Source organism: Alligator sinensis, unplaced genomic scaffold, assembly GCF_000455745.1.
Source record: "Alligator sinensis unplaced genomic scaffold, ASM45574v1 scaffold722_1, whole genome shotgun sequence".
NCBI lineage: Eukaryota > Metazoa > Chordata > Crocodylia > Alligatoridae > Alligator > Alligator sinensis.
In genome coordinates this window covers 728,468-753,527 of record NW_005842345.1, presented here as the reverse complement: position 1 = coordinate 753,527, position 25,060 = coordinate 728,468, and the positions used below count along the sequence as shown (strand labels likewise).

The window sequence follows — 25,060 nt, the reverse complement described above, 5'->3', positions numbered from 1 at the left end:
ACCTATCCAGGTTTTTCTGCAGTCTTTCCCTTTCTCATTCAGATCCTTGGCCAACAACAACCTGCAGACGCTGCCCAGAGACATCTTCAAGCCCCTGGACATCCTCAGTGACCTGTAAGGCTCCTTCTGCCCAGCCCAGACCTCAGTCAGCCTGAGGGGCTTGGTACTGGGAGTGTGCTGAGCTTGTGCATGGGATATTGGCTTGGCAAGGTCCTCCCACCAGCTGACTACCCCACATCCATGGTGTCTTCCCCACTCCTGGCTTGGAGCAGCTCTCATTTCTGCTCTTTTGGATCCACCTCCCTCTTCAGGAAACTTGCTGGTAGCAGGGGGCAGGGACAGGGTTGCAGCAAGGTCCTGGTGCTTGGGTGACTCCAGGTCTCCTTTTGCAGGGACCTCCGGGGCAATGCGTTCATTTGCGACTGCAAGATCAAGTGGCTGGTGGAGTGGATGGAAAGCACCAACACCACTGTGCCTGCCATCTTTTGCAGCAGCCCCGACCGCTTCCAGGGGCAAAAGATCCGGGACCTGGCACTCAAGGACTTTGACTGCATTACAACAGGTGGGGGTCGACACCATCTTCCCTGAGTGCCTGGCAGGCTCCCTTTGCGGGCGGGAGGCAGGCAAGGGTTGTGATGGGCTAGATGTGATTGGAAAGCCTTGGAGCCCTGGATGGGGTGACTGGGTGTAACTGCTTCTTCTCCCTCCAGATTTCGTAGTGCATCAGGTTCTGCCCTTCCAGTCAGTGTCTGCTGAGCCCTTCATCTACTCCAGTGACCTCTACATCACTCTGGCCCAGCCCAGCGCCAGCAGCTGTACTGTGCTCAAATGGGACTATGTGGAGCGCAAGCTACGGGACTTTGACCGGATTCCTGGTAAGAGCCAGATTCATGGCCAGTGGCAGTGAGTGTGAATGCAGGAGTATACCTGTGCATCTCCAGCACATGCACATGTGCTCTATGTATGTACAAGGAGGATGTGCCTCTGTGTGCACGCATGCAGGAATGTATGCTCCCATCTCCAGCATGTGTGCCTGCATGTACTGTGTGGGTGTGCAAGTGATTGTGGAACGGGTTCTGTGCATGCCCTATGCCTGGGATTGTGGGGGGGCAGAGCATGCCCCTGCCGTGACCCTTTCTCACAGCCCTGCTTGCCCACTGCAGCTCACTCGGCCGTGTACTGCAAGCCCATTGTGGCTCAGTCACAGCTTTACGTGGTGGTGGCCCAGCTCTTCGGCGGCTCTTACATCTACCGCTGGGACACCAACGTGGATAAGTTCATCAAGATCCAGGACATCGACAGCCAGACCATCCGGAAGCCCAATGACATTGAGGCCTTCCAGATTGATGGTGACTGGTACTTTGTCATCGCTGACAGCTCCAAGGCTGGCTCCACCAGCCTCTACCACTGGAACCAGAACGGCTTCTACTCCCACCAGGCCCTGCACCCCTGGCACCGGGACACAGATGTGGAGTATCTGGAGAATGACGGCAAGCCACGGCTCATCATCTCCAGCAGCTCCCAGGCCCCCATTATTTACCAGTGGAACCGGTCCCAGAAGCAGTTTGTGCAGCAGGGGGAGGTGACGGAGGTGATGGACGTGCAGATGGTGAAGCATTTCAAGGTCAAGGGGGACAACTACCTGTGCCTGAGCCGCTACATCGGGGACTCCAAGGTGGTCAAGTGGGAGGGGCTGCGCTTCACAGAGGTGCAGACCCTGCCCTCGCGTGGCTCCATGGTCATGCAGCCGTTCATGGTGTCCCAGCGCCAGTACATGGCCCTGGGCAGTGACTTCTCCTTCACGCACATCTACCTCTGGGACGAGGAGAAGCAAAAGTTTGTCAAGTTCCAGGAGCTCTCGGTGCAGGCGCCCCGGGCCTTCCGCTATGTCCCCATCGAGGAGATTGACCTCCTGCTGGCCCCCAGCTTCAAGGGCAACACGCTGGTCTACAGGCACATCGTGGTGGATCTCAGCCTGTAGGAGGTGCCACCGTCGCCCACCCTCACCCAGACACTGTGCACGGAAAGTGGTTCTTCCACTTGGGACACCTTGCCCCGAGGGGGAGACTCAGGCTAAGGCTTCCTGCCTGTGCCCACTGCTGCCCCTGGATAGACCTGCCCCTGGATGTGGGTGTGCCCAAAACATACACACTCCAGAAGGAGACACACATCTGGGGATCCCCAGCACACCTACACACCCCCTTCCAAAGGCAGGCTCACACCCTTGGGCACGTACACACTCAGCACACCCCCCAACTGAGCACTCATACCCAACAAACACATGCGTGTGCCCCCACATACGTGCGCAGTCTTCCCCCCCAAACAAGTGTGCCTCCATGCACGTGTGTGTGCCATTGTCTATGCAGCCAGAAGACACACACATGCTCAACCCCTGTCCCTCATCCCCCATCACAGACAACCTCACAGCCACAGCATCCCCATCCCCAGCTCACACAAACACACACACACTTGTGCCCATGCTCAAGTGTCTGTCCATTCCCATGTCTCTCTGTGCACAGGCACCCCATATCCTGGGTATGCCCATTCCTACGCACACCCATACCCACTGCTGCACTTGCCCACACCCATCTGTACCCCACTATGCACAGTATTACACATGGGCTTGTGTACAGACTGTGAGCAATGCACAGGCCATATTGTCCTTCCACAGGCACATGTCCATAGGGGACATCCCTATAGACTGCAGACCCTGCTATCCCCTTCTGCACACAACCATGTGGCCCTGGTGCTCAGGCTGGGAAGAAGCACCCAACTCTGCAGCTTCTGCTACCCTGGACACAGGTCTCACTCACGCTCAGGATGCAGAGATGGAGGTCCAAGCACTGTGCCACGGCTGCTGCCTATGTCTGCTTGGACCAGTTCGAGGAGTGGTGCAGTGGGAGTGCTCACCCGACCTGTTCCTGCTTGCTGAGTGAGGGCCCCCCAGGCCTTCTCAAATGCAGTGGAAGTCAAGTTACCCTCTGCAATCTCCCCACGTGCCTCAGTCGCCCCTTCCTTGCAATGGGTACAGTAGGGCTCCCTGTCCTCCCTGCTCTGCTGTAAGTACCAATAATTACACATCCTCCCTTTGAAGCACTGGCTCCTGATTTGTCCCTGCACCTGGTCCCCATCAGGTTTCCAGAGCAGGGCTTTCTGTCATGCATGATGGGAGGATGCTGGGCCCTGGATCTCAGAATAGAGAGCAGGCCTTGCAGTTGGGAGGCAGCACAGGCAGGCGTGCTCAGGGCAGGGATGGCTTCATCCAGGAATGCCTTGATCCTTGCCCCTTCCTCCCTTTACAGCACTGCCTAAGTCTGGTCATTAGCAGTCTGAGTCTTGTGGGTGCAGTCACTTCCCTGGCCCAGGTCCAGTGAGTATGATCTGTATGAGCCTCGAAGGCCATTTGCCTTCCAGGAACCCCCTGCTCATGAGTCATGGCCATCTGGACAGTGCCTATGGAGACAGGCTGGCCTTGGCACACTGCTTGCTTGCTTCTCTGATGTTTGCAGTTGTATCCCTTGCTTGTACTGTGTGTGCATAGTCTGGTTACCAGCCAGAGCGTGGACATCCCAGTGACCCAGGGCACAAGCCTAACACATTAGTCCGGGGGCAGTGGAGATCGTCAGGCACACACACAGGGACATGACGCAGAAGCTGAGTGCAGCAGGCAGATATAGAAGGGCAGCTAAAGGGAAAAGGCTCTGGTCCCCTTGGTGGCCGTGTGTATTTCTACCCAGTTTTTACTGCCTGCGGGGCTCAGGCTAACAGGTGATGGCTCAGCCTCAAACCATCTCTTGGGGCCAGCCATTGGGTTGCATGCTGCCTTACTCAAGGTACTTTCTCCCCCAGGGTCCACTCTTTATGGCTTATCCACAAACGAGCTCTGCATCTCTCAGTTTGTCTCTGTCCCTGCTCAGCCCAACTCTGCCCAGTAGCTTTGATCTTGACCGCGAGAAGAGGGGATGAGGGAAGGATCAGCTGCACGTGTTAGGTTTTTCGAACAGGTGCTGCTTGAGATAGGAGAGAAAAGCCTACTGCCATTGCCTGCTGGGGGAGTTACTTCCTTTAGCTTCTGTGCCAGGACCTGTGCCAGGTTGCAACCCGCTGGTCATCTTCGTCAGAGGTTACCTTTGCACAGGGGGTACCTGGAATGACAGGTGGGGGGGACGGGGACATCTCAGTGCAAAGACCAAATCCTGCTCTCTTCCCCTCTGCCTGGTTTGAGACAGCGCTGCCCCAGTCTTTCCCTGCAGCCCACAAGGCCCCGTCCTGCTCCAGCTGTAGGCAGGGGTGGGCTCCAGCCTGCAGGCCCCCCTGGGATGGGTACCAGGACAGAGCGATGCTGAGGTTCCTTGTTCTTGGTGTGCGGCGACTGGAGAATCGCCTGTCTGAAGCAGTGATCAGAGGAGGTTCTTTGGGTAAATGTGATCTCTTTTATTAGACCAACTAAATAGCTGGAAAAATTGATTCAGCAACGAGGTTTTATCGCCACCTGCTGGGAAGCAGGACAGGGAAGGCGGGCATGCTCCAGGCACTTCTCTCCGCATGCCATCCTCTTACCAGCTCCCTCCTGTTGCCTCTGACTCCCCCACCAGCGTGCTGTTCCAGCCCCTGGGCAGGACACTCACCGCGTTATAACCGAGAGGTGCGAGCTCGACAGACATGCTTCCAGTAATAAACACACTGTGACATTCCTGCGTGCCACCTGCTCTGCTTTGTTGTGGCACGGGGCTCTGCCAGGGAACCCAGCACCCGCGTCACTGGGGCAAGGAGTGGGGCCGCCTGCTTTGGGAGTGCACAGCAAAGTGCTGGGTGGTGGCGTCCTGTCCTGATCTCCACTTCTTCCAAAACTAGCCACACCATGATCCCATCTCTCCTCTCCCCACACCAGGTCGCATCCTCTTCCCTGAATCCCACTAGATTGCTGCTCCTTCATTCAGCAATCTCTCTCTCTCAGGGAATTGGGGGTGGTAAGGGCTGGAAGGATCCCCTTGCTACAGTGAGGTCTGTGACAGGGATCGCCCAGCTAGGTTTAGGCATAGGGGCTGCAGCCTCTCCAAGCTTGCTTTTGTAATGGGGCTAACAGGGGTCTCTGTCCTGGGTTTGGGGCTTTGGAGCAGCCCAAGCTAGGATGAGAGTTAGGGTTAGGGTTAGAGTTAAGAAGTGGTGCAAGGTTGGAGGCTCAGTGCATGTTTGGGGCTGATAAGGTTGGCATCCAGATTCACAGGGTTTTACAGGCTAGGGCTAGGTGGGGAATACTTCTGAGTTAGAGTTAGGCTCGGGCTGGTCTGGTTGCTCTTGCTGGACTGAGGCTTGACCCTCTCACCTCACCAGATGCAGTTGCACCCTGTAGAAATGAGAGGCAAGTCCCCTTGGTGGATGTCTAAGGCATCTAAGATCCCTAGATCAGGACCTCCACATTGGGACACCCCCACCGGGATTGGGACCCCCTGCATCAGGACACCTCCACTGGAGTCAGGACACCCCTGCTGGGATTGGGACCCCTGCTTTGGGGGGGTTAGAGATTTTTCCCAGGGGGGCTCTGATTGGCAAAGGCCTCTGGGCCCAGGCCCCATGGGCCTGTGTGTTAATCAACCTCTGGGTGACATGGGAGCCTTCAAGGTACAGGAGCACACAGGGAAACCGGCTGCTTCTACATCCCCAGGGACAGGAGCTCTGTTCTCATGCCCATCCTTCGGGATTTCCCAACTCATAGGTGTTTGACACCAGTGTTTCATCAAAGGGTATGACTGAGTCAGGGATTCACCAGGGCACGGACTTGCCCTTTGGTCTTCTGACACAGGAACTCGATGCATTTTATGAGCATAAATTGTTTCTCATGAGGTCCCTGTGCTGGGAGCATCATTGTCCTCTGCACCTTGCTGAGCCAGAAGGAACTGCTATGCCTTATGCTCCAGTCCAGCAAAGCCCTTGGGCATGGGTGGGATGTTGCATGCCTAAATCCCCTTGACTTTACTGCTCAGTGTTGCTGAACTGAGCTTGTGGAGACTGCCTTACCCGAGTGACCTACGTGTCTCGCAAGGAACACAATGCACTGCACTAAGACAACAAGTGGAGCGTGCTTGGATTGGCCTTGTGACTTTCTTTGCAGCCCAAGAACAGCATGACCCTTGTGCAGTACAGTACCACATTGCAACACATCAGCCCCTGTCTCGTCACAACTCCTGCTCCTGGCTTTGTGAGTCTTCTCTTCCTGTGACGTTGCTCCGGGGAAAGCCCTTGCCAAAAATGCAGTTTGCAGCTGCCAGCTACAGCCTGCAGACTTCTGCTCAGTGGAAGCAATACAGGGATTACTTGAATGTCTGTATTTCGTGCTGAATCCTGTGACCTTTTGTGATGGGTTGAAGCGCAGCCGCATGATTTTTTTCTATGCACTGCTGTTTTGTGTGAGGCCTTTTTGTGGCTCGCTGGAGCAGCTCGCAATCAGCTGGGAGCCAAGCGTGCAAACAAACCTTTCAAAGGCACCATGGCAACACAGTGCCTAGTGACCGTGCCCTCTTCAGAAGTGCCATGGCCTTCCAGGAAGAAATGCCAGTAAAGCGATCTGTGTCCTGTGTCCCTAGGAGCTTCCAGAAGGATTGGGATTGATTTTCTGCTGTGTTTACAAAGCAGCAGTGAGCAGGTCACATTTTCCCTTTTGCTTTTTTTCTTGTTGGAGGCCTGTGACTTTGGAGCCTTGTTTGGCTTTGCATCTTCACATAGAGAGGAAGGCTACGGCCCAGGACCGTCCAGCACAAGCCCACTAGGGTTATCTTGGGGCCTGGGATTGAGTCAGCCCTTGATTACAACTGGCAATTCCAGCGGGACACTGATGGGCCACGTGAAGCACCAGTTAGGGTCACCCCTGACTAAACCACTCCATCTTAAGTGTCTGTCCAACCTATTATAGGATCACAGGAAAGCCTATGATGCCTTCCTGGAAGCATAATCAGTTGAGACCCACCCGGGAGGAGGATGTTCTGGATGTCCCTTTTAGTGCCGATGACTGAAAGCACCCTAGTTGCAGCTCCTTTCATTTTTTAACCAAGGCTTTGTGGCAATGGACACAAAGGTGGTGTAGCTAGGACAGTTAGAGCTACTGAGGGCTTGAGCCAGGTACTGGGGTCCGTAGCAGGAGGACTGGGCTTGTAGGAAGGATGGGAAGAAGCAGAGGTGGAGGAATGGCTTCAGAGCATTAAACTCAGTGTGCATTTCTCACGGGGTATATGAGACTCCTCCGTTTCCCTTGGCTCTCTGAGCAGTTTCACCCACAGGTGAGCACGGGGGATGCAGCAGCGTCCCCCTCCACGGTACCATCTTTGTTGCAAGGGGACCAGTCACCCAGCAGCTGGGAGGTGGACCTGCCACCATCAGGAAGAGCACCTGGGGAGAGCTATGGATATCACATCTGCTCGAAGAAGCTTGCCTGCCTATGTCCTTAGACCAACACGGCTCCAACCAAGAACCCTACAGCAGGGCCAGGACACTGTCCAGGGAAAAGGACCTGGCGGCAGGGCTTGTAGCAGTTTGCTCTGTCCTGGGAAGATCCGTGACGCTGTTCACGCCGTCCATGGTGCTCCCGAGGGAAAGGTTTTCACACCTGACGTGCGCCAGGCCCTTCCTGCACAATAGACCGCGAGGTAAGGACAGGCCCGGGTCCCAGCCACCAGCCACTCGGTCACCGGGGCTCAGCGGTGCTGGCTGGGCACATCCGAAGCTCGAGGCCGGTGGGTGCAGAGCCGCTCTCCCCTCCCCACAGGATGGGGCAGGCAGAGCGTGTGGCGCTTCAAAGCAGCTTGTGGCTGGGGGTGCAGGGCTACACAGTGTGCCCACCCACTACCCTGGTGGCAGATGGGGGCAGGGGGAGGTGTTGCACTGCACTGGGGTGTTTCATTTGGTTTGGGGAAGCCCTGCAGCACAAGCCACATCCCTCCCTCGCAGCTGAGCCAGCAGCAGCCACCAAGCCCATCCTGGCATAGAGCAGTGGGCACCTCCTGGGCAGGGCCCTTTTAAGGGCGCGGCCCCTTTAAGGAGCATGCGCAGTTCGCGGAGCCCAGGGGTTGGGCAGAGGCAGTTCCCTGCAACATTCAACTTGCTACAAGCGCTTCCTGTAGCTGCGCGGGGCTGGGCCGGAGCCGGGGCTTGGGGCCTTGGGCCAGGGCCAGCAGCAGCATCCGCATCCCCCCCGCATCCCTTTCCCAGCCAGTCTGGGCTTGCAGGCGGCCTACCACCCAGCCCAGGGCACCCGGACCCCTCCTGGCAGGGTGCAGCTTGGCACGTGGGGCAGAGGCTCACAGGGCAGCAGCTTGCCTTGCCAGGGGTAGAGGGCTCCTGGGGCCTGGCAGGGCTGGGGCGAGCGGGGCATTCTTTGTGCATGAGCTCAGCCTGAGTCGGGAGTCCTGGAGGACGCTGAGCAGAAGCACAGCAGATCTGCCAGGCGGCAGCAGGTCCCTGTGGCCATCCCCCCAGCTGGCGTAGCGGGCATCTCTGCTGGAGCCCCTGGCTGGAGGCACCATGGTGTCCTGGATGATCTGCCGGCTGGTCGTGTGAGTATGATCCGGAGCCCTTGGAAGGGGGAGAGGGCCCCTGGCACCTGCCTCACTGTGTCCCCTGCCTGTAATTTCAGAGTGCTTGGAGAGTAATGAAGGGGAGTGCTGTCCATCCCCATGCCCCCAAATGCAGCCTGCTCTGGGGTGGGTGGGATGCTGTGCAAGATGCAGAAAGGGGAGTGTGAGGGGTGAACCCTGCAGATGGGGTTTCTTTGAGGAGGGGTTTGCCTTGTCCCTTGCAGTCTCATCTCAGCCACCCACGGGCACCAGACTGTGCCTTGGAAGGAGTGTGGGCTAAGCTGAAGCTGCTGGGGTTAAAAACCAATGGTCCCCGGGTGAGCAGACACCCAGTTGGCAGCTCAGCTCTGGCGGGATTAGGCCTGCCCTGTGATGTGGGAAGCCAGCTGCCCTGCTTGCGGTCTGTGGCTCTGGCTTGGCATGTGCCTGCTGGTGTGCCCCTGTGCCGGCTTGGGGCACCCTACACCTCCGAACATGCCCTTGGAGGGCTGCGCCAAGGGCATTCGGGACTCCTTAGCTAGCAGGTTGCTCCTTTGTCACCTGCAGGCATTGGCCTATGTGCTCCCATGCTCTCTTGGGCTCGCTCTGCTTGTGGGGACCCATCACTTAGTCTCCTGGTGCCCTTCAAAAGTGGCTCCCAAATCAGATGTGGGCTCTTCCTGCCATCAGCCAGCTGCCTCCCATCTCCGCGCATCCCTCTCCATTCCCCCTGTATCTCTCACATCCTTTCTACTCAGGCCTGGTTTTGGGGTTGGTGTCTTATGGGATGCGTGCACAGCTTCCAGCGCGCAAGGGCTCTGGTCTCTTTCCGGGGCTTCCCTGAGCAGCTGGCAGGCCTTGATCTGATGGCTGTGGCCTGGGCTCCTGCTCCTGAAAACCCATAGCAGAGCCAGTCCAGGGTCTGTTGGCTGAGGAGCAGGTGCTTGTTCAATCCCACTTTGCCAGCACCAAGAGCAGCTCCTGCCTGGTCAGTGGCACCCAGCTGGAGGGACTTGGCCCCCCATTTGCTGGCAGAGGTGGCAAAGCAGGGATGGGCCCAGCCTTTCTTTCCTGTGTCATCTTGGTAGGCATTTTGGATCTCGGAGTCACAGCTGCTCGGTGTTCCCAGCTGGGCACTTGCCACCCTAGAGACTGACAACAGAGCGGCCGCAGGGACGTGTGGACTCCCTTACCCTATCTGAAATGAGCGTTGCTCCTTCGTGGCTGCGGGGCTCCCAAAATAAGGGCCTGTGCTGTGCTTCGCAGTGATTTTCCCCGGCAGGATGGGGCTCTGGCTGTGCACCAGCCACCTCGTGTCACCCGCTTTGTCTTCCTGTCCAGCGGGACCCAGCACGCTCTGGCAGGGGTGTGGCAGGAAGCTGTAGGCAGAGTCAGCTACTGACGTGTATGCCCAGCTATCTCATGTGACAAGCTGAACAGGTCGGGTCACGTGTTTGTAAAGTCCCATCACCGCCCCAAAGGGAAGAGGGTTTGGCACATCATGAAGACGTGCACGTGTTGGCCTCTGTAGAGACATGAAGGCTGGTGGGAGCTGCCAGAGCACAACTTCCCGGGTCCTGTGTTTGCCAGCCCTCCGTGGTGGCTTGGACCCATGGAGGCATTTCTGCAGTGGTTCACCATGGCATGGCTGTCCCCACCAGGCTCTCGGCGGTGAGAAGCGCTGCTCCGTTACCGCTGCTGTTTCCTTGCTCTTTTCCATTGTGCTTTGCTGGTTCTGCATTAGTCGGAAACCACGTGGGGTGTGTTTGGTGGCCCTTGAAGGATGGAGGAGTGCAGTGCTGAGAGTCCTTCCAGGCAAGGGAAGGGGTGGTAGGGCAGCCAGTTGTCGACGGATTTGAATGCTTTCTGCAGGCTCCATTGGTGATCTGCCTTAGTGTGCCCCCCAGCTGGGCTTAGCTCTGGGGGTATGATGTCCACAGCACCTAGAGGGATGCCAGTTCAGCAGTGACTCCCCCCCCCCCCCCACAGAAGGACTGGTTTTGCTGGAGGCGTCTCCGTCTCACTGTGGCATGTGATGGGATGACAGCTTCATCCACAGCCTGGTGTTGACGTGCTCCGGCATGCCACCTCTGGAGACGGCAGCAATGATCCTGTGTCAACAACTGTGGCTGACTGTGTCCTGACACGCCGTCTTAGTCTGTGTGTACAACCTCTTGACCTTGACTTCGCCCAGGGCTGGGACGTGGCTGTGTGAGGACCATGTAGGAAAGAAGCCAGGCTGTGGACTTTCCTTTCTTGGGATCCCATCTCCCCAGCAGTGTTCACAGCCCTTGATCTATGTAGCTGGCTTTGCTCACCCAGCCCTTTGCAGCCCTCTCTGGGCAGAGCGGGATCAATCCAGCTTGCCCCACCCTGTGGCACTGGTGCCATCTGGGCAAAGCAGCCAGGCTGAAGAAATTCCCCATGAGCAGTGGGGGTGGTGGTGCATTTGCAGCTGCGGTGGCATGGCGGTTGTGGGTGCTGGGATGCTTGGTGGCCCTGGGCAGGAATCTCCAGCCTCCAAGAGGCGGGGCGGGAGGGGGAAGGGAGCCTGCCTGGGAGGAGAGGAAAGGAAGCAAGTCTGGAAACTCGGAGAAGGCAAAGTGCAGCCAGCAAGAGGGCAGGGTCACGTGTGCTTGTTTTCATTGCCTGCAAACCGCTGTGCTCTCCAGCCTGGCTCAGGCCTTCCTACTGCATGATCCTGCTCTTAGCAGCTGGGCTGTGCTTCCTAGCCATACCCTGCATCCTGGCTCCCTCTGCTCAGCCCTGTTTTGTGGGGTTAGAGGAGCCCCCCGCTCCCCCCTGCTCTGCCCTCCACCCCACGAGCATGCAGGGGCTGGGAGACGGTGAGTGCAGCCGCCAGGGACAGGCCGTGCCATGCCATCCTGAGTGGCTTTGCCTGCGAGTCCTGGTGTGTTAGAACAAGCCCAGGGCCTGGCTGCACACTGCCTGCTTGCCTTTGGCAGTCCTTTCCAACCAGCTGGGCTGGTGCGTGGTGTATAGGAGCTGCTGAGTCACGGAGCTGCTGGGGCCAGGCATATTGGCTAGCCAGGCCCAGGTGAGTGCACCTAGGTGCATCCGTCATGTCATCCTCTGTCCAGGCAAAGCCAGAGACGCTTCCTGCTCCAGCCTCTGTCCTCCTGGGCCAGGGTGCAGACACCTGGGTGGAGATGGGGCGTGTTGCTTTGCGGGGCTGCCTGCACTTCCTGAGTACCATGTGCCTGGTGATCTCCATCCACTCTCTGGGCACTGGATCTGCCAGGGGAGTGGGAGAGCAGGGGCAGGTCCAGCTCTCCCCCGTGGCCGGAGCAAATAGCTGAGTTGAGCGCTCCCCTCAGGGAAGCAGGTGCATTGCCAGGGCTTGTCTGCTGCCTCCACCCTGCTGCAGCGCACTGGCTCAGCCTGTCTCTATTGCAAGAGCACCTGGCCTGGTGGGTGAGCCGGGGAAGTTGCTGCAGCGTCACCGTATCTGACCCAGATACTGTCCGTGTGACTGCCACCCACGGCCAGCACTGCCTCTCCTCTCTGCCGCTGAGAATGGGAGAGGAGCCGAGGGGGCCAGAGGGGTCTGGGGGCAGCATGGTGTTGGGGGCAGTGAAGGCCAAGCTGCTGCACAGAGCCAAGCAGTGTTGCCTCTGGGTGCTGGCGCTGCTGTACTGGTGGTGGCCGGCCTGCCTCACACCCCCTTTCCGCTACAGGCTGGTCTTTGGGATGCTGTATCCGGCCTACGCCTCCTACAAGGCTGTGAAGACCAAGAATATTCGGGAGTATGTGAGTATGAGGGGCAGAGAGACCCCGGTGCAGCTTGGACAGGAGGAGGGTGGGCACCTAGGTGGAAGGGGGCACAAGGGAATAATACATGTGAACCAGAAGTGAGACCTTCACCTGTTATCAGTGGGGTCCAGCGTGGGCTGTCTGCTGGACACGTGCTAGGGGATAGGAGGGGGTGCCACACAGCTGGGGAGCACCTGGATTCTCAGCCCTGCTTCTCTCTGAGCCCTGCCTGTGGGAAGGATGCAACAGCCCATGTTTGGAGGGTGATGCTGGGCTGATGCTGCTGAAGTGCTGTGTACGCTGTTCCCTGAGGTACTGGATTCCCTTGTGCATGAATTTGGGGGCCTTTATTTTGCTTTAAAAGCTGTGTCCCCTCTGGTAGTAGCACATTGCATGCCACCCACTGCACCAGTGTTAGGAATGGGTCTATGCAAGGCAGGTAGGGGTCCCTTGGTGCATATCTAGGAGCCCCACCTTTCCCTGTGGCTATCTTGGGCCATGTCAGCTCATCTACTTCCCTGCATCCCTGCAGGTCCGCTGGATGATGTACTGGATTGTGTTTGCACTCTTCATGGCAACAGAGACCTTGACGGATGTCTTCATTTCCTGGTAAGACCCCTGCCCTGGGGTCCCTCCACTGGTGTCTGTACCGGATGCCAGGAGCCTGCTGTAGGGTTTGTCCTTCGCGAAGGGCCAGTGCATCAGTGCAGCGTTGATCAGGACATCTTCAGTCCTGCTGCAAGGCAGCAGTGGGGTGGTGCAAGTGTCTGGCTTGCCTGCTACCTGCCTGTGCTCATTCTTGCACCTCTGGCTTGCTGAAAGGGGAGCACAACCACATCCACCAGAAGGACCCTATCTCTGTTGTTCCTTCCTCTCTTGGGCTTCCCCCCTCCAAAGTGTTGTGCAGCATGAATGGGCAGGTTTCTCTGGTGGCCCTGTGGCCTGCCAAGCCCCTCTACCCTGTTGCCAGGGGGAAGCACAGCCCTAGTCCTGGCAGCAGTGTGGGAGGGAAAGGAATTGTACTCCTGCTCGGAGCTGCAGGGCCTGGCTTCATTCTGCTCCTCCGAGGTGTGTGATGCCCCTCACTGCCGTGTCTTCAACCCCCAGGTTTCCCTTCTACTATGAGATCAAGATGGCATTTGTTGTCTGGCTGCTGTCCCCGTACACCAAGGGAGCCAGCCTGCTGTACCGGAAGTTCATCCACCCCACGCTGTCCCGCAGGGAGAAGGTAAAGGGCCTCTTGGTGTGGCATGCTTGCAACAGAGTTCTCTCACTTCGGTCAGTGGGGCTTGGCAATGCACCCCCCATCTTAGGGACCTGCAAGTGAGGAGCTGGCTGTACCGTGCCTTCCTCCATGCATGGCCTTTCTCATGCTTCTTCAGCCTCATCTCTGTCTCCCTGCTGGAACAGACCTGGTCCCCTAACCTGGACATTTTCCCTGTCTTGTACTTGGGTCCCATAAGCCAGAGTGCCCTCTGCCTGTAGAAATTTCTGCATCCTGCCCCTGTCTCATTGAGCTGCAGCATCTCTTGTGAAATGCGCCCTGTACCCCCTCTGCTATTTCAGACCAGGGCTTCATGTCCACAGCTCTGCCGGCACCTGCCCCATTCTGCTCTGTGGAGTCCCCTTCAAACTCGCTCATTGCCGGGGCACAGTCCATGCCCTTTCATTCTGTGCTGCAGGAGGGTATAAAGCTGCAGCATGAATTGCATGTGGGTGGGTGGGTGAGGGGATGGTGCAGTGAGTCTCAGCTGCCTTTTACCTCCCTGTGGGAGCAATGTAGCTGTGTGACCTGTGGAGCTCCCTGGGATGCTCACGTGTGGGGCTGTCTCTGCAGGAGATCGACATGTACATCAGCCAGGCCAAGGAGCGCGGCTATGAGACCATGGTCAACTTGGGGAAGCGGAGCCTCAACATTGCAGCCACGGCAGCTGTCCAGGGTGCAACCAAGGTACCTGCCGCTCTTACCTAGAGCCCAGCAGCCTGACCAGGACTTGCTACTCTTGCCTGCCTCTCTCTCCTGGCTTGCTGTGCCTCTTCCTGCCTTTCCTGTTCCCCCAGATGCCACTTGTGCATGCTCCAAGGATGTGACCTGCTCCACAACATCCTCAGGGCTGGCACAAGCCTGGAAGCTGTTGTCCATTTATTTCAAAGTAGGTAGCATATACTCCATAGCAGGCACCGGGCCTGGGAGCCACATGAACCTGTCTGTGCTCCTGGCTTTCTGCAGGCCCCTTCCCCCCTGCATCCACCCCACAGAGCCTCCTAGCCTGGTTCCTCGGTGCAGCTCGGTGTGCCCCTGCCTTTCAGCCCCTGGTACTCCCTGCAGGCAGCTGGGAGCAGGCTGGGTCTCACCCCTCTCCCCTTCCCATGTCTGGCAGAGCCAGGGTGCATTGGCTGGGCGCCTGCGCAGCTTCAGTATGCAGGACTTGCGCTCCATCTCGGATGACTCGCCTGTGCACTACGAGGATCCCCTGTACCTGGAGGAGCAGGCGGCAAGGAGGCGCCCACCCATTGGTAAGCAGGGGATGCAGTCGCAGGGGTCTGAGCATGGCTTGCTGCTTTCCAGTCTGTAGCCCATGGGCTAGTTGCTTTGGGCTCCAAGTGGGGAGAGGCAGAGGCTGTCTGGGAGTCTCCTGGCTACTTAGGTCAGTGTGGCTGTGGAGATCTGGGCTCAGTTTTTTTTTTCTCTGGCTAAGGACCTCCATGGCAGGCAGTGTCAGGCTGTTGGCTAAGCAGGAGCAGGAGGTAGCCATAGCAGCTGGGGCTTTGTTTTACAAGGCAGAGGGGCTGAAACCTTGGGGAGAGGAATGGGGGCTGAGTTCCCCTCTGGGGCTGGCATCAGGGCTGCATGTGACCCTGGGCAGGCAGAGAGGGAAGGTGCTATTTGAAGAGCTTGGTGTGGAGGTGTTCAGGTGGCTGGGGCCATTTGCCTAGCTGGCGTGCCATGCAGGGGCCCTATGGCCATGGCACAGGAAAGCTGAAAAGCCAGGCAGGGGGTGCAGAGCCTGAGCTCTGGCCAGTGCATCATTCCTCTGTGGAGAGAGGGCTACATGCTGGGGCTACAGCAGTTCCTCCCTGACCATACCCCCACCTCCTGTGCCATGTACTGGCTGACATGACGTGGGGTTTCTGCAGGGCAGCGAGCCGCCTCTGCCAGCCGGCAGCCAGCACATGAGAGCGACAGCGAGGAGGAAGAGGACTGCTGGTCCGACTCCCAGGTCTCTCCCAAGGTCACACACCGCAGCAAGGACTCCAAGCCACTCTCCCGGAGCCAGAGCCTCCGCGTGGTCAAGAAGGTGGGTATTGCAGGGCAGGGCAGGGCAGGGCAGGGGAGGCATACCAGGGTCTGTGCCAGGCACATTGTGGGGAGGGAAGGGCTTATCTGATGTGCAGCCAGGGAGCTTTGCTTCCCGGGGGCTCAGCACACAGAGACTGCCTGGGGAGCGTAGAGCTTGCTGGTGTGTCGAAAGACCTGATTCCCACTCCTCCCTTGCAGGGCTCCTCTCGGGTGGTGAGAGGCCGGGCCAGGAGGAAGGTGGTGCCATCGGATCAGGACAGTTAAGCAGCCCTGGGGAGGCCAGAGCCGTGGCTCACTGGGAGTCTTCACCTGACTAGATGTGCTGCTGTGTGGGAGAGGGGCCTGTCTCCTCCTTTCCACCTTCTGGAGTGGCTAGCTCCTCTGTTGCAGGGAATGGACTCCCCCTGATACCTTGCTCTGTAAATATCTTGGACTTCCTCATGCCTCCCCGGTGATGCCCGGTTGCTCTTTGTGCCCTGCAAGCTGCCTCTAAGCACAGTCTCCCTGCAGCTTCTCTTCATGGAGGCTGGATTCTGTCTTAAACTCTCTTTTTTGGAGGCCCCAGCAGCAGCACACTTGCTACTGGGCTAGTAGTACCTTTAGGCCATGGAGCTGCTCTTCCAGCATCCTCATGTTTCAACAAGGGCCCTGCGATGCTGGAGGGAAGAGGACCCCCTTCCTGTGCCTTTCTTTTGTACAGCTGCTGCAGGCTGGCTCCAGTGCCTCTGACCCCTCCTTGCTTTGGCCTGTGCAGCTCTGCCCACCCCTTGTTTTATTCAGGTTCCTCTTTTTTTCCCTGCTCGGGAGTCCGGGCTACTGCAGGCCAGCCAGCCCATCCAGCGCTGTAGCTACAAGCTGCCCTCCCTCCCATTCAGCCGACGCCTCCAGCGGCCCATGACTCTGGTGTGGAGCTGGGCTAGTGGAGAGAGATGCACCAGACCATGCCGGAGTGGGACACGGGTGCCCTGTGTGCCAGGTGTTAGCCTCCTGGTTGTTCAGTTTTACTGGGGGGAGGCAGGTATTGATGTAGCTCGTCACCTGAGCTCCCCTTTCCTGTCCCTTGGGGACCTACAGCTGTCCTGCTGTTGCCAAGATGAATGACACTAAGCCAGCTGGATGGCTCTGCCCTCTGCCAGTCTGCCCCCAGCAATGTGCCTTGAAGCCGAAGCACATTTCTGCCTCACAGGTAAATGTCACCCCAGTGCTGCCTTTGCCGCTGCTCCGTGACTTTTCGAGCTGTGGGCGACTCGGCCCCTGTCGAATCTGCACCGAACCAAAGATGTTGCATGCCAAACCTCACCGTGCTCCTGTGCATTGGCTCTGACCGGTGTGCTGGGAGCTGGCACTCTTTTTCAGCCAGGCCCTTCCCTCCTGCCTGTGCTGAGACACTTCCAAGCCTTGACTGGATCCTTCTTGAACGCTTGATGGCTCAGACCCTCTCCCCTCTCTCGTCTCTTTGTCCTTCGTGTGTTTTTAAGATTGGACCCTCCCAAGAAGGGATTTTGTATGTTGAAATAAATAGCTATTGACACTAAGAGCTGGTGTGAGGACTGCTTTTGGGCTGGGGGTTGCCCTGTGGAGAACATGGTAGTAGCAGAGGCGGCAGGGAGTGCTCCTGGGGAAATCCAGCCTGTGGGAGCTGGACCCAGGTGGGACTTCTGCTACTGTTTTGCTTGTTAGCTGGGGCAACAGGAAGGTATGTCAGAGGGGCGGGTGGCGGGGGGGACCTGGAGAGGGAATGACCCTGCGAGGGGATTTGATTAGACTGGCAAGCCGCATGCTGCAGGCTGCTGCCTTCCCTCCCCACCGTGTGCTGGGATGCTGCTGGCAGTGCTTCTCCCTGCCTTTAAAAGGAGACAGCGGGAGCTTGGGAGGAGGCAGGACATGGGATAAATCATTAGTGGCTTGGAGAAGCTCCAGTGTGGGAAGAGAGTGAAGAGAAGCAGGGGGAGAGAGTGCAGAGGGAGCATGCTGAAGGCTGGGCAGGGCTGGCTTGCTGTCCCCCATTATCTTGCTGTGGTCATCTGATCCTAGCAGTCTTCCCTCCCCAGGAGCAGGGGGGCTGGACCTGATCTTGTAAGGTCCCTTCCAGTCCCTAACAACTATGAAATACTGTAGGACAGGGTCATTCAGGGAGCTGAAGGAAAGGAGACTGCAATACTCACTGGAGACAGTGGAGATTCCTGGCCTGCTGGGCAGGGAAGGGCAGTACCTTGCTCTCGCTTGTCCCCGAAGTAGAGCTGCATGGTTAATCCATGTCCCCACCCTGGGCTGGGAGCTACACCAAGCCTCCTGCAGTAGCTGTGGGACCCCACGGTGGGGCAGTAGCAACTGCCTCATGCAGCCAGCTGGCAGGGATCTGGGCAAAGAGCTTCCTGCCTCCCAGCTGGGACGGCCAGCTGGGCTCTGCTTGCAGCAGGAAGGAGGAGCCCTATCCACGGTGTGATGGAGCCCAGCTGCCATAAGTCCCGGCCAGTCAATGTCTGGCTACAGGCTGCGGCCAGAGGGGTCCTGGCTGCGGCATCCAGCTTGTCTGCAGAAGGGAAAGGGCCTCGGTGCAGCTGTGGCTTGGTCCCCAGAGCTGCTCTGATCCCCAGAGCAGTGCTAGGCAGGGGAGTCCATGCACAGCTGGCTGCTAAGGGGCATGTTCAGTGCTGCCTATTCTGCCAGCAGAGCTCTTGGGGACAGCTTTGTACCAGGACATACAGAGCTGTGTACAGACCAGTCCTTACCCCCTACCAACTCTTGGATGGCTTGAAGAGCAACCTTCCCTTCCTGTGCCTGCAGATAGCAGCGTGCCACTGACTGCTCTCCCTATAGCCTCCTGCTGCGGTACCTTCAGCATCTCTCCCTGCCCTGCCTTGAAACCATCCCTGCTCTGGCCAACCCCACCTTTGTATTTAAACAGCCAGCTCCTCTTGGCCCATTCCTGGGGATCTCTGTGCTAGCCCAGCCCCAGGGCTGGGGGCCTGCGTGCTGAGTGATGCAACCTGGAGAAGGCAGTGGGCAGCTCTTTTCAGAGGCAGGGTGGTGGGGGGGCCATGCAGAGTTGCCGTGAGGCAGAGGTGGCTGGATTAACCACTTCTATCTACTTGGGAGATGATTACTTAGAGCACCGGAGGAGGAAGGGCTGAGGCAGGGAGGGATGCTGATCATCTTGCTGGATCTGCACAGTCCCTTTGAGGATATGGCTGGCGGGGAGGGTGTTGTGATGTTGCTGCTTCTCCAGGATGGTTAGACTAACCTGAGGGGATAGGAAGCCTCTGGCTCCTAAAGGGCTAAAGGCCATCCTGTGAGCCATAGAGTCTTTGCCCATCCCGAGGGTGCCCAATGAGTCCAGTTCCGGGGGCACCGAGTATCTGCAGCATCAGGAGGCAGCGCTCAGTGGGTCAGTTCCTAACCTGCCAGGAAAAGGTGGGCACCCAGGGCAGGAGGGGAGCCAGGGCCACTGCCCAGCCCAGGCCTTGGCTGCCATGGGACTAAGCAAGTGTCCAAGGTTGTTCCTGAGCCCCTGGGAAAGGAGTCAGTATCATCACTCCCTTCTTGCTTCAGAGATGGGGAAACTGAGGCACAGGGAGCAAAGGGACACGGCTTCCCCAAGAAGGACTGGACAGAGGCAAAGTGGAGAAAGAGGCCAGGGCTCCTGGATTATAGCCCCCTATGCTGAGAGCCGCTTGCTTGCTGGCTGCCACCTCTACCTGCCCCACATTCTCCCGGTGTGTGGGCGCGTCTTTGGCAGGTGCTGCTGAGGACAGGGCTAGGGGCCCTCCCCCAGCCCAGACGCTTGTCCCAGCTGTGTCAGCTTGCCGGCCTGTGCCAGTCTGCAGTCAGCAAAGCTGTAATCCTCCCCTGGCAGGGGCCCAGCACTGCAATTATCTGGTTGACCTGAGCTCGCCTATCCAGAGAAGTCTTTTTGCAGTCGCGCAGACCTGCCGCCAGGGTCCCATCCTCCTCAGCCCAGCCAGCTGGCTCCCTGTTGCTGCAGGCAGAGAGGTGAGAGCAGAAGGGAGCAGCAGCCGTGGGGCAGTCAGAGAGGATCCCGCCAGTTCTGTAGTCTGCGATTTCCCCTCCTGCTAGGCGCATTCAGGACAAAGTGACAGGTGCTGGCTGCACCCCAGGGCTGTGCAGGTGAGTGATGTGCTGAGTCCCCTCCAGATGTGCTCCACTCCAGCCTGGGGTCCATGCACCCGGGTCTACCCAGGATGTATGATATGCCCTGTTCCCTGGTGACCCTTCAGGACAGACAGAGTTGCTGACATGGAGCCCTGCAGGCCGCCTGCATGCAGCCGCTCTGGACCGGGCTGAGTGCTGCCAGGGTTTGAACTCCACACTGTGTGGGACAGCGTGGGATGCACCCACCCCCACTGCCTTCCTTATGCCCCGTTGGCTGCCGACCAAGGACTCGGCCCCCGCCTCAGGGGATGCCCTGAATAGCTGAGCACTCAATGTTCCCTTTGTTGGGGTTGCAAAAGGCCACTAATCTGCATGGCCCACAGTTCCCTAATCAGCTTCCCAGAGCTTGGTGACTTAGAGAGAGTATTAGAGGGAGCAGTGAGGGTCAGGTCACTGGCCTGAGTGAGAAGCTCCCTTCTCCTCCTCCTCTCTCTGCATCTCCAGCACTTACCTCAACCCACCCGAACCCGGTGGGAGAACCCAGACATCCTGTCTCCCAGTTCCTGCTTGGCTTGGTAGGCTTCAGGCCCTTTGCACAGCTGGGAATGCAACCCTGTCTCCTTGTCCTCCATTAATTGCTACGCTCTGGTCCCTTTTGCATGGATCCATGCATGGACCCCAGGCATCCTGGCCCCCTGGGTGGGCTGGGCCCATGCACACATGGCATTGTAATGGGAAGAGGGGAGCTGGGTTTCTCACTCTTGCTCTCTCATCACTGTGACCTTTGTAGGGAGGAATTTGGCCGAGTTCCCCCTGTCACATTAACGTCTCATAGACGGAAATACAGGGGCAGTGTCAGTGCAGGGCTTTGGGACCTGGGGGGTGAGCTGCCAGGGGCAGGAGGCTCTGGCCAGGATTCCTGCATGCCCCGTCACCGTACTAGATGAAAAGTGATTCCTTACAGAGCCCGGGTGGTGCTGTATGTGGCTCCCTATGGTCTGGGGCAGCAAGTTCATGGCCGTGTCACAGAAAGGGTGGAAGATGCTGGGGGGCAGACCGAGAGGGGAGCTCTCCAGCTGGGGAAAAGGCAGGGGGTATGCTGGGGTGAAGCCGGGTTCCCTCCAGCTGGTGGAGCTCTGGGGTCTGTGCCGAGCTCCAACAGTAGGGTTTCCAGGCTTTTATTAGGTACTGGGCAATGCTGCTGTGTAGGACGTTGGGTGTAGGATTGTGCTTGCGGGGGCTGTCTGGGGTGTGCGAGTGCTCTGCCGGGCCTTTTGCCTGCATGCTTTGATTTATGCACATGTGGGGGTAGTTGGGGAGGGGGATGTCTCCTGCCTGCCACACCCCATGATCTCTGCTTTCTGCACTGACTCAGATGGCAGAGCTCATTCAAGGCCCCTGCTTTCCGGAAGAGCTCAGCACCCAGCCTCTTGGGAGAAGGTGGGTGCAGTTCCTCTGGCAGCCTAGCCAGCTTCACAGCTTTCCCCCAAGAAAGAAAGGCCACTGGGTTCCTGCTTTCCTTCTGTCTCGGCCACATTCACCTTTCCATAGCTACCGTAGGTCCACCGACAGCCGTGCCTGAAGGAGTCTTCAGTTCGAGTCCCCCAGCTTCTTGACAACTTATCCAGGTCACCCCTATTCAGCAAGCTGCCCTTGGTGCCTGTCCCTGGAGCCATGTGCTGGAAGCCAGAGGTCAAAGAAGCTAAGGATGGTGGTTTATTCATTAATAGGCTGCAGAGGCCAGATCTGGGGCAGCCCTTGAAGCGGGTCTGGCCCCAGGCCCACAGGAAATGAACTCTGGCCTCCCCAAGCCCATCTGCCTCAGACCAGCTGGCATGTGCCAGTGCCAGGGCTGTGTCTGCGCTCCTTAGTACTTGTGGGACTGGTCCCTCTTCACTATCATTGCATCTGCAAGTGGTCGGTGCCCTAGACTTCAGGCCAGTGTTCCCACCCTGCAAAACAGCTGGCCTTTGGGTGGCAGAGCAGCGGGCAGGTGCATGCGGCTGGGCCTGCTCTGTGCACTCAGCCGTGGTGTGTCTGGGTACCCAGCTGTGCCATTCCCCAGCATACCATGCCAGCGGATGCTGTGGTGGTGCAGCTCAGGTCCACGTGCCTGTCACCTGCACTGCTGGGGGAGTCGGGGGCAGGCCTCTGTGCCTCCCGGGGTTGGGTTCTGTACATAAGGAGGTCTCCTTGCCTGCCAACAAAGCTGCTCGTTCCCCTGCCTCCTTTGGGTGAAGAAGGCAGGCGATTGATCACAGCCCCCTTCTAACTACCTTCAAAGGCTGCTGTCCTGCCCTTTTCCGTTGTCTCTTAGACTAAACAAGCCCCCAGCCTTGCCCCTTGGCCAAGCTCTGCAAGCCTCTCCTCACTCCTGCAGATCCCCTGAACTCTCCAGCCTCCCTGCTCTTCCTTGGAGCATGGTGCCGGATGCCGTGCCCCAGCAGAGGGCTCAACACTGAGCAAAGTGGGATGACAGCCTGATGTGTCTCGCTGATGATGCTCCTGCTAATGCTTCCCAGAATAAGCCTGGCCTTTTCCGTCACAGCATCCCATTGCTGGCTCTGGAGCAGGCGGTGATCCACTCTGATCCCAGGTCCTGCCCTGCCCCACCACTGCCAGCCAGTGTCGCATGGTCTTGGCATGTTGGGTTGTATGCAGTGAATGCTGGTGTGTGTTTCAGACCCTTTCTGGGCTGCATCAGGATCCTTGGGCATTCTCATCTTGCTCTCAGCCCTCAGGGGCAAGAGGCTGGCAAAATGCTGAGGGTCTTTGGTTTACCCCAGGACTACCCACACCCCTGTCAAAGGGACCCTGCATTGGAGAGGTGCCCAGACCCCAGCCCAAGGGAGCTCCAGGCTGTGAGTCTGGCACAGCTTCCAGCACTGTGTTCCTGTGTGTCACGGGTACTGAATGGCAGCTCAGCTCAGTGCATCTTGCTGTTTGGCTGTGTTGTGCCCTCTCCCATCTCTCCTTTCTACTCTCTCACCTCTGTGTGCCTCTTGCTCTACTCAGTCTCCCTCCTCTCTCTCTTTCTCCCTTGCTCCCATTCACCCCCCTCTCCACCCCCTCTCTCCCTTCCTGAGTCAGCTGCTCCATTGAGAGGCCATGTGAGCCTGCATACACATGGCTCGCAGCGCTGCACAGAGCTGTATTTTTAGCAGACGGTATCAAAAGCATAATTATGTCTGTTGTTTAAATGCAGCCTCTTTGTTGGCAGCTTGCAGAGCCTTGGGCTGGCTTGCGGGCTACGTTACCAGCAAGGAGGGCAAGGAGACGCAATGAGGAAACCCAGCCCCGGCTGCTTGGAGACTGCTTGAGCCCCCAGGGTCCCAGAGGGCAGGGAGAGAGGGGCTCGCTCCTAGTACTTGGCAGCAGCTTCCAGGCAGGTAGGAGGGAAGCCCTGCCACTCCCTGCCTGCTGGAACAATCAGGGAAGAGGCACCAAGGTGAGCTCACACCTGCCAAAATCTCCTACCCCTGGCCAGCAGAGCCATCTGGGGCTAGCTGTGTGCTTTGAAGTGTGCAGGCCAGTTCGGGGATGAGGGGCAAGCGCAGCAAGGGGAGGCTGGGACCTGCTGGGGATGGTGGAGCATGATAGGTGAAATGGGGTTGGGGTGGGGTTATCCAGAAGTGGGTCACAGCTGGAGATGGGTAGAGGAGTTTGTAAAGGAGCAGGCAAAGACCCATGCTCCTGGCTCTGCCCCAGCCAGAGACCGACTTTCTTTGCCCCAGGACCTTGTTGGCTACGGCAGTGCTTACTTGGCTATGTAGGCCTGATTCTAGGTGATTGCTGCTCCTGGAAGTTGATTTCATAAGAGATCTGCCATGGGCTGGCACAGGGCAGTGGGCAGCAGAGGATCATTTCCTCTGGGGCAGGGCATCTGCCAGGCTGTCATGGCAGAGCCAACCCTGCCTTGGGTACCAGAACCATATACTCACTTGTCTATAGCACTAGTGCCCCCAAGCTGTGGTAGGGCTCTGCTTAGGCATGTGAGATGGAAGAGAAGAAGGGGTAGGGGAGATGGGGCTTCCCAGCTCTCTGACCTCTGCCAGGTTCATGGATCATATCCTAGGCAGCCTGGGACTGGAGCGAGCAGGGCGGGTAGAAGGAGTCCTGAGGGCCAGGCTCTAAGCTAAACTCATCCCTGAGGTTTATATTATAATGCTCTGAACACTAGGCTTCGTGGCTCTCCCAGAGGGAAAGCAAAATGAGGAGGCTGGTCTTGTGTATCCCTTAGTTAGAACATGCATCTGGGTCTCAGTTCAGTCCTTAGCAGGAACTACGGTCCCCCCGGCCCCCTGCCACTAGCCACTGCCAACCAGCCACTGCCAACCAGCATGTGGGCACAGGCTGCTCATGCCTCCCTCTCCTCAATACTTTGCAGGTGATGCCCTCGATGCCATGTGCCAGAGGGAACAGCTGAGGACAGGGGGCACCATGGCTCCCCAGAAGCACGGGTCACCCTGGGAGTGCACCTGTGGCAGAGAAGCTCTGAGTGAAGCTTGGATGCCGTAGCTGCTGGAGTGTGAGTGCCGATAGCTTGGCTGCGGGCATGGGCTGGGTACGGGGTGCAGTCCCTGGGCCAAGGTGTGGTGTGTGCAGGGTGAAAATGCAATGCCTTGCATCCGTGGTTGTCTATGCAGGGGCTGCACTCACTGGCCCTGGAGGGCCCTATGCCCCTACAGTGCTTGTGCAGCAGTTTCTGCTCCTTAGTGGGTTTTGGTACAGCCGCGTGGGGCAGGAACAACATGAGGTCTGGGCCGTTCAGACCAGTGGGGTAGGAAGGCAGGTTTCAGATGCATTTAGCTGCTGGGGGAGAAACAGGTTGTGGAAACACAAGTGATGAGCCTCCAGTGAGAGCTGGTATGGAACAGCCACCCCACATGCTAGGACAGTGGATCCAGAGGGAGCTGGGCTCTGGGACCTGGCTGTGCCCTCTGTGGGAGACATTGCAAAGACGAAGAGAGCTCTGGTTGGCTTCTTGGGGTTGAAACCCGTTCCCACAGAGAGATCGAGGCACCCCTGAGAGAGAGAGCAAGCAGAGGGCACCAAGCTACATGATATGGGGTTATATGAATCCCTGGTGAGAGAGGATTCCCGAACCCTACTATTCTGTCTGTCATCACAGAGATCTGTCTGCTGCTCTGCGAATTGCATACACGTTCGATTGATCCATCTGTCTATCACCACAGACATCCCCCTTTCCCTCTATCGATCGCCACGAGCATACCTCTCTTTGACCATCTTCACGTGCAATCATGTCTCGGCCTGTGCCCTGCCATCTGTCTCCATAGGCACTCGTGTCTCTCTCTTGCTCTTTTCC

The 25,060-nt window shown here is 58.0% G+C and overlaps 4 protein-coding genes across 9 annotated transcripts in view; 3 read left to right on the top strand and 1 right to left on the bottom strand.

The window, feature by feature from the left end:
* Positions 1 to 3,120, top strand: part of LGI3 (leucine rich repeat LGI family member 3) — an 8,191-nt gene extending 5,071 nt beyond the window's left edge. The window contains exons 5-8 of the mRNA XM_006028923.3: positions 43 to 114; positions 393 to 562; positions 711 to 875; positions 1,164 to 3,120. Of these exons, the coding sequence (XP_006028985.1) occupies positions 43 to 114; positions 393 to 562; positions 711 to 875; positions 1,164 to 1,981 (1,225 nt within the window). The 3' untranslated portion in view covers positions 1,982 to 3,120. The remainder of the gene's footprint in view (positions 1 to 42; positions 115 to 392; positions 563 to 710; positions 876 to 1,163) is intronic.
* Positions 1 to 25,039, bottom strand: part of LOC102376385 (pulmonary surfactant-associated protein C) — a 36,459-nt gene extending 11,420 nt beyond the window's left edge. Inside the window, exon 1 of the mRNA XM_025210380.1 lies at positions 24,968 to 25,039. Within this exon, the coding sequence (XP_025066165.1) occupies positions 24,968 to 24,997 (30 nt within the window). The 5' untranslated portion in view covers positions 24,998 to 25,039. The remainder of the gene's footprint in view (positions 1 to 24,967) is intronic.
* REEP4 (receptor accessory protein 4) lies at positions 8,041 to 17,156 on the top strand. The gene is made up of 8 exons (XM_006028903.2): positions 8,041 to 8,546; positions 12,245 to 12,317; positions 12,853 to 12,929; positions 13,428 to 13,548; positions 14,158 to 14,271; positions 14,702 to 14,837; positions 15,459 to 15,619; positions 15,820 to 17,156. Exons 1-8 carry the CDS (start codon positions 8,515 to 8,517, stop codon positions 15,883 to 15,885), a joined length of 780 nt encoding a protein of 259 aa, XP_006028965.1. The 5' UTR covers positions 8,041 to 8,514; the 3' UTR covers positions 15,886 to 17,156.
* Positions 19,590 to 25,060, top strand: part of HR (HR, lysine demethylase and nuclear receptor corepressor) — a 33,092-nt gene continuing 27,621 nt past the window's right edge. For 3 of the 6 annotated variants that reach the window (XM_025210374.1, XM_025210372.1, XM_025210369.1), the window contains exons 1-3: positions 19,590 to 19,749; positions 22,955 to 23,182; positions 24,122 to 24,262. The gene's annotated coding sequence lies outside the window, so the exon portion shown is untranslated. Of the gene's footprint in view, positions 19,750 to 22,939; positions 23,183 to 24,121; positions 24,263 to 25,060 lie in introns of all 6 variants that reach the window. The other 3 variants (XM_025210371.1, XM_025210376.1, XM_014522386.2) reach the window with 3 other exon arrangements.